A 13,615-nucleotide genomic window follows, 5' to 3' on the forward strand; every position below is an offset into this window, starting at 1 on the left:
ATATATATATAATTTTTTTTTTTTCCAGCTACTTTCCAAGGCCATTTTTTTTCCCCCCCCAGTTAACATTTATTTTATTTCAAGTAGTGTTATTTTAGGATCATTGATATGCAATTATAGTTTTTTGTTAATATTTTGAATTTGATTTTAGTTTTATAATTTCTTTTTTCACTTTAATTTTGGTTAAAATTTTAGTAAAGTTTTAGTTTTATGAATTTAATTTAATTTAATTTAATTTTGCATTTATTTTATTTCAAGCAATGTTGTTTTCGTATCATTCATATACAAATTTTCGTTAATATTTTTAATTCAAATTTATTTTATATTTTCTGTTTTCCCTTTCATTTTGGTTAAAGTTTAACCAAAGTGTTAAAGTGTTTTTGTAATTTTTATATGTATATAGTTGTCATTATTTTTTATTTATTAGTTTTAGTTTATTTAGTTTAGTTCACCAAGTTAAACTAAATGAAAATTAGAAATTAGCATTCACAACAAGCTCAAATAAAATACGTTTGCGTTTTTAACATTTTATTTCAGTTAGTTTATTTAATTTCAAATAACAATTTTTTTAGGTTTTAGTTTTAGTTAACAATAATAACCCGGATTTCAAATACAATTTTTTTTTTTTTATGGTTTTAGAGCTCTCTTACCCGTGCATGTGGCGTCCTGTAGATTGAAGCCCAGGTCACACACACACCTGAAGCTGCCAGGAGTGTTCATGCATTGGCCATTAGTGCAGCGCGTGGGGTTTTGACTGCATTCATCTATATCTGAAAACACACAGGAGACACAGTGCACATTCAAAACCCGTTACTATACCAGACTCCCATACACAACAGTCTCTGTGAAATAACAAACAATAACAAAAAAAAAGAGTCAGAAACATTTTGCACATTTAAGATTTTTAACATTGGATTTGCTAAAATGTAGACACTGTAACACCGAACCATGCATTTAAGCTGCTTTGAATGGATATGAATTCACTATAATTTAATAATTAATAATTTATGCATTTAGCAGACGCTTAAAGCGACTTACAGTGCATTCAGACTATACATTTTGTACCAGTATGTGTGTTCACTGGGAATCGAACCCACGACCTTTTGCGCTGCTACCTAATGCTCTACCACTGAGCCACTATTATAAATATAAATAAATACATAAATGTGCTATATAAATGTGACTCTGGAGAGAACTTCTGGAGAGAAGGCATGTGGTTAGAAAGTTAGAAAAGTGTCTGAAATCACTTACAGAAACACCAACCATAAACATCAATGTAATATCTCATAGTTCTCTATTATGCGTCTATGTGGTCATTTTGGTATAGTGTAAAGCACTGTGGTCAACTTCAACCTGGGAATCGAACCCATGACCTTTTGCGCTGCTACCTAATGCTCTACCACTGAGCCACTATTATAAATATAAATAAAAACATAAATGTGCTATATAAATGTGACTCTGGAGAGAACTTCTGGAGAGAAGGCATGTGGTTAGAAAGTTAGAAAAGTGTCTGAAATCACTTACAGAAACACCAACCATAAACATCAATGTAATATCTCATAGTTCTCTATTATGCGTCTATGTGGTCATTTTGGTATAGTGTAAAGCACTGTGGTCAACTTCAAATGTGCTACAGACATAAATGTTGATTGATTGATTAAAAATTGTGACGTTGTGTCCCATAATTGCATTAAAAACTACATAAATATCCACTTTCCTTTATTGTTTTCATATCAAATCAATGTTATTTGTTAACGAAAGTGATACCTTGGCATTGGCCGTCAAGAAGCTCAAAGCCCGGCTGACAGGAGACACACTTGAAGGAGCCGACCGAGTTCACACACTCTTTTCCTGGACACTGAAGCTCATTTTCACACTCGTTCACGTCTGGAACAGGATAAGAAACAAACCAGAACCATCCAAACAGTAGTTCATGAATGGAACACATTTGTGGGTGAAGTTGGCAATGACCGCTTGTGAAAAAGAAGTGTGCTTAATTGTATTGTATGTGCACTTGTAGTGCACTACAAGTCTTAAGTATATACTTAAAAACTGTACTTGCAGATAATATGATATTAATTAAATAAAAGGCCACTTAAGTGACTTTAATGACTATGTTTCTAAACACACTTAAGTAGACTTAAATGCACTTGTAATAATGTCAGCTTTTAATATAAGGTCATTTTAAATAAGTGTTTAAATATTTTGTCGTGCTTTACAGAAGTACACTTATTTAGATGTGTTGAGCACATGTAAAGTACTTGATTATCATTTTAACTGAAGAACGTTAAATGTTCTAAATTACAAATGTGTAATTACAACTATATTTAAAAACATGACATACAAGGTTCAATAGAAATGACATTTAAGTATATTTAAAAAAAAAATGACAGCACATTCAGCAGTAACTTTAACCATATTTTAAAGACAATATAAGTAATTATGAAATTACATATAAAGATGTACTGAAGTCCTACTTAAGTGGGCCAAAAAAGCTCTAAAGTTCAGCTAATTGCATTTCATATAAATTTAACCTATATACATTTTCATTTATTTGTAAATAACATGCACTTAAGTTTCTGAAGACATTAAATCCAGTTCACAATTAAGTATACAGTATTCTTTTAAAGTACATTATTTCCATAATACATACTAAAGTGTATGCACATGATGAGTTTGAGAAGGTTTAGTCCAGTAAAACGGCTCTGACGGTTTGGTCACCTGTGCAGATGTTTCTCTCCAGTCTGAATCCAGGGCGACACACACAGCTGTAGCTGCCCATGTTATTCTCACAGCGGCCGTTAACACACACATCAGGAGTCTGGCGACACTCGTCGATATCTGAGACACAGAAACTACTCACTCATTATACAATAGGCTTCAAATCCAGCAAAAAACAGATTCAGATGATCTTCAGCTGCTTGAAGCTGGGCATAAACTGGTTCAAGCTGGTTTAGGTGGTTGATCAACTGGATTTCCAGCTGTTGATGATGGCTGATGTCAACCTGGTAGACCATCTAGCTCAATCAGAACTATGTATTTATTTATTTGAAAAAAGTGAAATGACAGTGTCATTTACTTTACTGACTGCAGAAATTATTTTTTTTGTATGCTTTTTTAATGTTTTTTATTTATTTATTTATTTATTTATTTTTTTTGGCACATAACTATGGAAGCCTGTTTCCACCACCAATTGTGAGATAAAAACTCCATGTTTCGGGTTATCAACTCCAATTCTGAGAAAGTGAAAATTCCAATTCTACTCATATCATAGCTAATGTAGCTTTTGTTTATGGTGAAATTTAGTAAAAAAAAAAAAAAAAAAAATATGTATGTATGTGTATGTATGTATATATATAATGAAATCATAATTTCAAAACTGCAGTTTGTATTTACTCAGGTTATCTTTGTGTAATATTAAAATTTGTTTGATGATCTGAATCTTTTAAGTGTGACAAATATGCAAACAATTAAAAAAACAGGAAGGGGGCAAAAACTTTTTCACACCACTGTATATATTGATTAAGTACAGTGGTCTTTATAATCAATTATATTTTACTTTGTATGAGGGTTTTTGCCTTTGGAAAAATAAATATGTTTGATTAATAATAAATCAAAATTTGAACCAAACCATAAATATAATTGGAGAAAAACAAATCAATTTGGCTGTCATTTTTAAGTTGGTCCAAAGTATCATTTTTTGGGTGGTTTTTCCATCAGGATAACAGTTTACTTTGGTTGTTATAAAGGTCATGTCCAGGTTTATAATTATAATGGTCCATTCATGGTTACATTTCAGTCCAGATGTGTTGTAAAGCTGCTTTGACACAATCAATATTGTATAAAGCGCTATTCAAATAAAGGTGACTTGACTTGTTGTATTTACCTGAACATGCTCGGTTTTTAAGGCTAAATCCGGGCCTGCATGAAACACAGCGATACGATCCCTGAGAGTTCACACACTCCTGTCCGGGACACTGGGATGGATCCTCACACTCATTCAGATCTGTGTCCACACGCACACACACATGAGTCACAGCGCTTAAGTCATTAATAATAACTGGTTTGCATGAATGCTCATACCTGTGCAGGAGCCGCCCTGCAGTCTGTAGCCGGTTCTGCACACACACCTGAAGCTGCCAAGCGTGTTTTCACACAGTCCGTTAGAGCAAGGAGACGGCGTCTGACGGCATTCGTCGATATCTAGACACACAACACCATCCTACATTCACGGTCTGTTCGTATTCCACAGGATCGTGACTGGCTGGTGATTTGAAATGGATTGTTACCTGAACATGCTCTGTTTTTAAGGCTAAATCCAGGCCTGCATGACACACAGCGATACGATCCCTGAGAGTTCACACACTCCTGTCCGGGACACTGGGATGGATCCTCACACTCATTCACATCTGTAACATCACGCATATCAAACCATGCACACGGGAAAACAGCCGTACTTTACATCTAAACGTATATCATTTAGACTTAAGTCACTTTTACACTTCTTACCCACACAGGTGTTGACCTGGAATCTGTATCCTGTTCGACATGAGCATCTGTAGCTGCCTGGTGTGTTTTCACAGCGGCCATCCGGACAGGGTGACGGCGTCCGGCGACATTCATCAATATCTGAAGAAGAGAACCATTGCTTTTACCTTGAAAGGTTTTACTCTTGTAAACTGTTGTGTAAAATAACTTTGCTTGATTGTGCTGAATGTGCACCTGCAGTGTACGTCAAATCTTAAAAAGTATATTTTGAAAACTGTACTTGCAGAGAATATAATATTAATGAAGACCACGTAAGTGCACTTAAAGAGAGACACTTTCGTGACTTTGTTTCTTAAGTAGACTTTTAAAAAAAGTGCACTTTTTTAACAATGTCAAATTAAAAGTTTTACTTTAAAGTACGTTAAATCATTATGTTTAATCTTTTGTGGTGCTTTTAAGTACACTTATTTTGATGTGTTGACTAACATACTAAAGTACATGTAAATTGCCTGATTATAATTTTAACTATAGTGTGTTATCATATGTAATTTAAATGTACTAAATATAATTTTTTTGTAGCACATAACAGAAAATATTATGCATGCAGTATTTAAAAAAAATATGTATGAGAATAAACAGTACGTTTTTAGAAGCTCTATTTATTTTTATCAAGTAAACTAAATTAAACATTGACTAATGAAATGTTTTTAGTTTTATCTCAAGTGAAAGATCTACTTCTATTTCTACTATGTTTTTGTTGATGCTGAAATTAAGTTGTAAAAAGCCAAAATATTGACCTACATTAAGTCACAACTTGACCTATGTCTAACTTCATCTTTATGACATTAAATGACATGTCCGGGACACTGGGATGGATCCTCACACTCATTCACATCTGTAACATCACGCATATCAAACCATGCACACGGGAAAACAGCCGTACTTTACATCTAAACGTATATCATTTAGACTTAAGTCACTTTTACACTTCTTACCCACACAGGTGTTGACCTGGAATCTGTATCCTGTTCGACATGAGCATCTGTAGCTGCCTGGTGTGTTTTCACAGCGGCCATCCGGACAGGGTGACGGCGTCCGGCGACATTCATCAATATCTGAAGAAGAGAACCATTGCTTTTACCTTGAAAGGTTTTACTCTTGTAAACTGTTGTGTAAAATAACTTTGCTTGATTGTGCTGAATGTGCACCTGCAGTGTACGTCAAATCTTAAAAAGTATATTTTGAAAACTGTACTTGCAGAGAATATAATATTAATGAAGACCACGTAAGTGCACTTAAAGAGAGACACTTTCGTGACTTTGTTTCTTAAGTAGACTTTTAAAAAAAGTGCACTTTTTTAACAATGTCAAATTAAAAGTTTTACTTTAAAGTACGTTAAATCATTATGTTTAATCTTTTGTGGTGCTTTTAAGTACACTTATTTTGATGTGTTGACTAACATACTAAAGTACATGTAAATTGCCTGATTATAATTTTAACTATAGTGTGTTATCATATGTAATTTAAATGTACTAAATATAATTTTTTTGTAGCACATAACAGAAAATATTATGCATGCAGTATTTAAAAAAAATATGTATGAGAATAAACAGTACGTTTTTAGAAGCTCTATTTATTTTTATCAAGTAAACTAAATTAAACATTGACTAATGAAATGTTTTTAGTTTTATCTCAAGTGAAAGATCTACTTCTATTTCTACTATGTTTTTGTTGATGCTGAAATTAAGTTGTAAAAAGCCAAAATATTGACCTACATTAAGTCACAACTTGACCTATGTCTAACTTCATCTTTATGACATTAAATGACAAAATATATATTAATGTATATTTTAGTTTATCATAAATGCTTGTCAGTACATTCAGTAGTAACTTATTTCAAAATAACTTATTTTTAGTAACCACATTTCAAAGACAATAGAAGTAATTATGATTAAAAAGATTAAAAAGCACTCTTAAGTTCAATTAATTTTAAACTTTAATACATTTTCATTTAATTGTAAATAACATGCAGTTAAGTGTCTGAAAACATTACATTCATTTGACATCTTTTAAAGCATGTTATCTTTTTAGAAGTCTTTTTCACAACGTAACAGGGCCCCTTTACAGCAGACTAATACAGATTAGTTTGCTGTAAAATAAATATTTACAGTCAATCCGCTGATATTTGTGTGCAGTGTGTTACCTGAACATTGTCCATTGAGCAGATCAAAGCCCGGCTTGCAGGAGACACACCTGTAAGAGCCCTGAGAGTTCACACACTCCTGACCCGGACAGCGCAGGGGGTCGACACACTCATCTATGTCTAAGAGCACAAAACACCACATGATTTGAAATCACAATTTAACAAACCTAACAAATACTATTTTTGGAGACAGAAAACGCATGATTCATTCCTATCATGCAGTACATTTTCATTGAGTCATCAGATACAATACTGGTCAAATGTTTGGGGTCAGTAAGAGTTTGTTATGCTTTTGAAAGAAGTCTCTTCTGCTCACCAAGGCTGCATTTATTTGATTAAAAAATACAGTACAAATTGTGAAATATTATTATAATTTAAAATAGCTGATTTTCTATGTGAATATATTTTAAAATGTAATTTATTTCTGTGATCAAAGCTGAATTTTCAGCATCATTACTCCAGTCTTCAGAGTCACATGATCTTTCAGAAATCATTCTAATATGCTGCTCAAGAAACATTTCTGATTGTTATCAATGTTGAAGACGGTTGTGCTGCTTCATATTTTTGTGGAAACCGTGATGCATGCTTTTCAAGATTATTTGATAAATAGAAGGTTCAAAAGCATTTTTGCTTTGCAACAGAGGTTTAATGTGTCATTAAAAGAAAAAATCGTTCTGACCCCAAACTATGGAATGGTAATTAAATGAATGTCTTAAAATATTGGATAATATAACATTTTGTCACTAAAATAAAGTGCTAGAAGGTACAAAGCAAAGAAAAAGTAAGCAAGCATTGTGGGTAAAATGATTTGAATGACCTATGCAGCTGTTGTCCTGTAGCTTGTATCCAGTCCTGCACAAACACCTGAAGCTGCCCAGTGTGTTTTCACAGCGGCCGTTAACACAGGGATTGGGAACCTGACGGCACTCATCCAAATCTGTGGAATCCATCGATCTCATCAGTGATTACAGTACACTGTAAAATCTAATTAGTTGGGCTTACTTAAAAAAAGCATGCAAACCGATTGCCTTGAAAAAACGAAGTAAAGTGAAATAAGAATAGTATGTTGTACTGACAAATGCTTAGTTAGTATGGTTTACTTACACAAGAGTTCTAGTAACTAAAAAATATTGACTCCATAGAAATTGAATTGTTACCATTGTTGTGATTCACGTACTGAATGTTTAAGTCTGTGTGTGACTTTAGCATGTTACCACACACAATTTAAGGATTATATAAACCCAAATAAAAGCATCTCAGGGTATTTATGAAAAGAGAAATTTGATGATGTTCATTAATAAACCCACACTAAAACCACACTAATGCTTTAATTAGAAGATAGATCACGTTCTAAAAGCAACCTATTTATTACTTTTCTTCCTTTGAAATCAAATAACTCTGACTTCTTGTTATGTTGCACATTGGCAACATATTAGTGCACTGCTGCCTCTCACTGCTTTCTTAATGTCATTGGTTCCTTTGTGTCTACTTGAATATTTTAAGTAAGTGTCACTCAAAACAATAAGTAAATTGTTTTATTTGCCTTGAAAGTAGCTGTAACTTAATAAAACCTAGTAAGTATAACAACTAAGTAAAGATAACTAACTAAATCTAAGTAAGGTAAACTATTGGATTTTACAGTGTACATGCACGACATTTTACAAACATGCTCTTAGGCAGTGTTTCTCCAGCGCACTGAGAGAATGAGATGTTTCTGACCGACACACAGGGTCTGCTGGGAGTTGGTCTGGTATCCTGATGGACAAACGCACCGGAAGCTTCCCGCTGTATTCTCACACTGACCCACAGAACACGGCCGGGGCGTCAGCAGGCACTCGTTTAAGTCTATTAGTGAGAGAGAGAGAGAAAGAGAGAGAGAGAGAGAGAAATCAAAACGATCACATCATCAGCATAAGCTGACAAAATAAGGTTCTCCTTGCAATCTGGCAAGCATATGCCGTGTAATTTCACCCTTATTTGTTGTAAAAGCGGTTCAATCGCTAAAGAATAGAGCATGCCAGAGAGTGAGCACCCCTGCCTAACACCTCTATAAACTTTAAAAGGAGCACATAAACCACCATTGATCTTAAGAATGCTCTCAACGCCACTATAAAGAACTCTGATAAAATCAATAAATTTTTGACAAAAACCAAAAGACTCTAAAACTTTCCAAAGGTAACAATGCTCCACGCGGTCAAAGGCCTTCTCCTGATCTAAAGAAATCAAACCACAGTCCAGATTAAGCATCTTGGAGACCTCAAAAACATCACGAACTAAAGACACATTATCAAAAATCGATCTGCCGGGAACACAGTAGGTTTGATCAGAATGGATGACACAATTCATCACCCCTGCTAACCGATTAGCCAATACTTTGGAGAGCAGTTTGTAGTCGCTACAGAGCAGTGATAAGGGGCGCCAACACTTGATGTCAGTAAGGTCACCTTTTTTGGGCAAGAGGGTTAAAACTGCTCTGCGGCAGCTCAGAGGAAGCCGGCCTTCAGCCAGGCTTTCATTCAATACCTCCAGCAAGTCCTCTTTTAGTTCAGCCCAGAAAGACTTATACAAGTCAACTGGCAGCCCGTCAATCCCCGGGGCCTTACCAGACTCCATTCCTTGGAGGGCCTTATACAGCTCCCCCTCGCTCAAAGCACCTGCGATTTCAGCATTTGCTTTCTCTGACATCTGCGGCAAGCCAACAAAGAAATCACTTTCACCCTCATATCCTGCTCCTAGCTCATTTTTATACAAGCTTTCATAAAAACAAACTGCTCTCCTACGTATTTCTGCAGGGTCCGTCATTAGCCTACCACACTCAGAGCGCAAGGCATGAATGGCCCTACTCTGGCCATTCTTCTTCTCCAAACTAAAAAAAAATTTGGAAGGAGCATCCATCTGGTTCATACTCTGGAACCTCGATCTGACCAAAGCCCCCTGCGTTTTAAAACCCAGCAAATCAGCCAACTGTGTTTTCTTATTGACCAAAGTGTCAAAATAGCTTTGGACACCAGTTGACTCAGCTAACTTTTGAAGTTTTAAAATATCAGCCTCCAAGGTGTTCATAACTAAAGCAGTCTCTTTAGTGACGTTTTGAGCATATTGTATGCAGAATTGTTTCATTTGGACTTTCCCAAAATCCCACCATTGTCGTAACGAGTTAAAAGAACCCTTTGTGGTTTTGAACTCCCCCCAAAACACCTTAAACATGTCTTTGAAATACTTATCACTTAACAAGTTTACATTTAACTGCCAGTATGCACTCTTTGGTTTGATGAAACTCAAATACACAAAACACTGTACCATGCTGTGATCAGTAAAACCCAACGGGGTAATTAAACATCTTTTAACAATATTACATTGATGATTAAAAACATAGAACCGATCCAACCTAGCCAAAGAGATAACACTGTCACGTACATGAGTCCAGGTGTACTGCCTTTGTGCCCCATTAAATCGTCTCCAAATGTCACATAACTCATGCGTCTTAACAAGTTGAATTAAACGATTACGAGAGGGCAAATGAGGCTCAATATGATTTCTATCTAAATTTGACACTGCACAGTTAAAATCACCACCCAGAAATAAGTATTCTTCCACACAACATTTTTGCATAACAGAACAAAGTACATTTAAAAACACCATCCTTTCCACAGCTGAAGTAGGGATGTACACACAAATAAAAACAAAAGTGCAGTTTTCAAAAGTGGCTCTTACTTTCAAAAGCCTGCCTTTAACAACTTCCTCAGCCTGATATGTGTGTGGAATAAAACTTTTAGCGAACAGAATGGCAACCCCTCCACTAAGTGAAGTGTTGTGACTTAAAACCGAGACTCCATCCCACTCCTCTGCCCAGTCAGCAGCATTTCTTAAATCACTATGAGTTTCTTGCAACATGGCAACATCAACTTTTTTTTGTTTAACCACCTCAAACACTTCAGCTCTTTTTTTCATTTCCCTTAAACCATTCACATTCATTGTTGCAATATTCACCTCACACATGTTTGAAAAATAGAAAAAACAAACAAACAGCAAAATCTCGCACACACCCATAACACTCCTTGCCATAATACTAAGCTTTCTCACTACCTTCATTAACCTCACCCGACGAAAGTATTTTCACTATCTTTTTTAAACGATATATCTCCTTGTTTGTAAACAAACCCTCTGACATGAAAAGCCTAGTTTTGTCAACAAACTGTTTTTTGTCGGGAAAATACTCCATTACACGCACCCCTCTTTTGTTTTTTGTAGCCCTGAGAAAGAGTTTAATATCTTCAGCTTCATAACTGCCGGTAGAAAAGTCACTCTGAGACAAACTTACGCTAGAATCAGAGGACTCGCTACCGCTTTCCATTCCATCGTCACTATAGCCAACCTCCACATCTGCTTTCTTTGACTTAACAGCTTGTAAATCTCCAGCCTTTTTCCTCTTTGTTGGCACTTTAAATTGGCTCTGTTCCGTCTCCATATCAACGCCATCCCAAAGCAAATCGGACTGCGAGACATTAACCGCTCCATCACCTCTTTGCACATCTATCTCCATAACGGATTTAGAAATCAGAGTATCAGCATTGCTAGCAGCTGAAATGCTTTTCTCACCCACGCTCTCGGGGTTAATTACCTGCGCTGTTACCTTCTCACTCGCAGACAGACTCGAGTCATCTCTCCCCTTTCCTTCCCCTGATTCTGTCTGCGACGGAGCAGCGTCTGACGGTCCGGCCTCAGCCGACTCGCCTCCATTACTCACACTATCCTCAGCCACTGACCTGTTTTCATTTGTTTTACTAGGACACGTGCGAATTAAATGGCCCACCTCCCTGCAATTGAAACATCTCATTTTTTCCGTAGTAGCATAAATCACATAGTCACAATCATCAACTTTAAGATGAAGTGACAAGTTGAGTTCTTCATCTTCTTTTAAAATCATAAAAAGAAAACGCCTAAACGAAACCACATGTTTCAAGAGAGGGGATTTGCAGCCAACTGATACCATTTTGATAGGTGACACTAGTTTACCATATCGGGACAAAATTCCCACTAAAGTCTTGTCACTCACGAAAGGCGGGACATTAGACAACACCACCTTCTTAGATGGCATAGAAAGCGGGAGTACAGGAGTAAAAAGATTGTCGACAACTATACCAGTCTCCACTAACTCATTTGCCTTATCAACTGAACTGAGAAAAACAACTGTGGCACTGTTCATCCTGGAGGCCGACATGATATGTTCATGCCCCACGACCTCACCTACAGCTAAACAGCAGTCTTCCACACTCACCGCGGACGCTACTTTCACCCCATGGCGCCGCGTGAGATTACTCAACACCTGAGACCGTGGGGCCGTCATGCTGCCCGCACAGTGAAACTGCAGCACGCGGCCCAACAAGTCAAATCCGTAACAAACACTTAAAAAACAAAAACAAACCAAGCAAAGAAAGAAAAAGAAAAAAAGATTCACTCACAATCACCACCCGCACTCGCACCACTCACCGCTCACGCTCACGCTCAACAGTCACACCGGAAGTGAGGGGGAGAGAGAGAAAGAGAACATGGACTAATCATTGATTTCTTCTGACTCTGTATTACAGTCAGTATTGTTGTACTACAATGTACAATTATACATTTTGTTAATATTTTAAATTAGGTTTTATTTTTATATTTTATCTTTTCACTTAAATTTTTCATTAAAGTTTTAATTGTATGTGTTTGTTATTTTTATTAGGTTTTTTATATTTTTCTAGTTTTTATTATTTGTTATTTATTAGTTTTAATTGATTTAGTTTTAGTTGTTTTAGTACTTAAACTAAACAAAAATTAGCTTAAATAAAATAACTTTAAGTTAGTTATATTTTATTTCAGTTAAGGTTTATTTTTTTCAAGTAACATATATATATATATATATATATATATAATTTTTTATAAAGTTTTTTTGGTAGCATCCTACAATAAGGTCCCATTTGTTAACATTAGTTAACTAGATTAGTTAACATAAATTAACAATGAAAAATACTTCTGAAGCATTCATTAATAGTAATTAATGTTGATTCCAACATTTACTAATATGTTATTAAAATCAAAAGTTGTATCTATTAATGGACCTGAGCTAACATGGACTAAAAATGAACAGCTGTATTTTTATATATATACTTAATAAAAATACAGCTGTTCATTTTAGTATACATATATATATAGTTAACTTTTTTTTTTAGGTAACTATAATAACCCTGATTGTGGTACTGCTAATATTTTTGGCTCCAATGTGATAAATTGCTTGTGTTTCTCCTCATTTGTAAGTAACTTTTATTGTTACAAGTAACGCATTACAAAGTCATGCATGTGCATAAAACAAATTAACACAGTTAAAGCGCTGAAAATCAGAGATGATAAATATGTGATCTAGCTGTCCTCTCAGCAATATCACCCTGATCTTTGACCTTAAAAGCATTGATGCACCAATGAGAAAATGAGGAATCCTTTTACAATGCCAAATACTGTTGAGTTACGTAAAAACAATCTAAAATATGCTGTGGAGAAATGGCAGGTGGTCTGGAGGTGTGGAAGAAACATGTAATATCTACAAGATTTAAAAGCCTTTTTAGGAAGTACACTGATAAGATACCATACATATTTTTCTTCTTGAGAGTGGAAGTCTGCAGTGTTGCTTATTTCTCATGTTTTAAGTCATGCAGTAACTCACAGGTTCATACCTTGGCAGTGGCCCTGCTGAGGGTTAAGGATATATCCAGTGTTACACACACATGTGTGTCGACCGCCTGGCAGGTCAATACAGCGCCCCGAACCGCACACCTGAGGTCTCGATTCACACACTCGGCCATCTGGAGAACCACACACAAGGCCAAAAAAAAACAGTTCTGTCATGACAACTCTCGGAGGGATTGGCATGGTAATGTACATGACAATGTT

The 13,615-nt window shown here is 35.5% G+C and overlaps 1 protein-coding gene across 3 annotated transcripts in view; it reads right to left on the reverse strand.

The window, feature by feature from the left end:
• LOC107722286 (latent-transforming growth factor beta-binding protein 4-like) overlaps positions 1–13,615 on the reverse strand; it is a 44,707-nt gene that overhangs the window by 2,432 nt on the left and 28,660 nt on the right. For 2 of the 3 annotated variants that reach the window (XM_016530577.1, XM_016530576.1), the window contains 11 exons: positions 13,399–13,527; positions 8,411–8,536; positions 7,509–7,628; positions 6,692–6,811; positions 5,484–5,603; positions 4,290–4,409; positions 4,084–4,203; positions 3,887–4,006; positions 2,722–2,841; positions 1,768–1,887; positions 651–770 (listed from right to left, as the gene is read on the reverse strand). In XM_016530577.1, the coding sequence (XP_016386063.1) occupies positions 651–770; positions 1,768–1,887; positions 2,722–2,841; positions 3,887–4,006; positions 4,084–4,203; positions 4,290–4,409; positions 5,484–5,603; positions 6,692–6,811; positions 7,509–7,628; positions 8,411–8,536; positions 13,399–13,527 (1,335 nt within the window). The remainder of the gene's footprint in view (positions 1–650; positions 771–1,767; positions 1,888–2,721; positions 2,842–3,886; positions 4,007–4,083; positions 4,204–4,289; positions 4,410–5,483; positions 5,604–6,691; positions 6,812–7,508; positions 7,629–8,410; positions 8,537–13,398; positions 13,528–13,615) is intronic. The other variant, XM_016530578.1, reaches the window with a different exon arrangement.

Source organism: Sinocyclocheilus rhinocerous, unplaced genomic scaffold (assembly GCF_001515625.1).
Source record: "Sinocyclocheilus rhinocerous isolate Xijiao unplaced genomic scaffold, SAMN03320098_v1.1 scaffold904, whole genome shotgun sequence".
In the NCBI taxonomy this organism is placed as follows: domain Eukaryota; kingdom Metazoa; phylum Chordata; class Actinopteri; order Cypriniformes; family Cyprinidae; genus Sinocyclocheilus; species Sinocyclocheilus rhinocerous.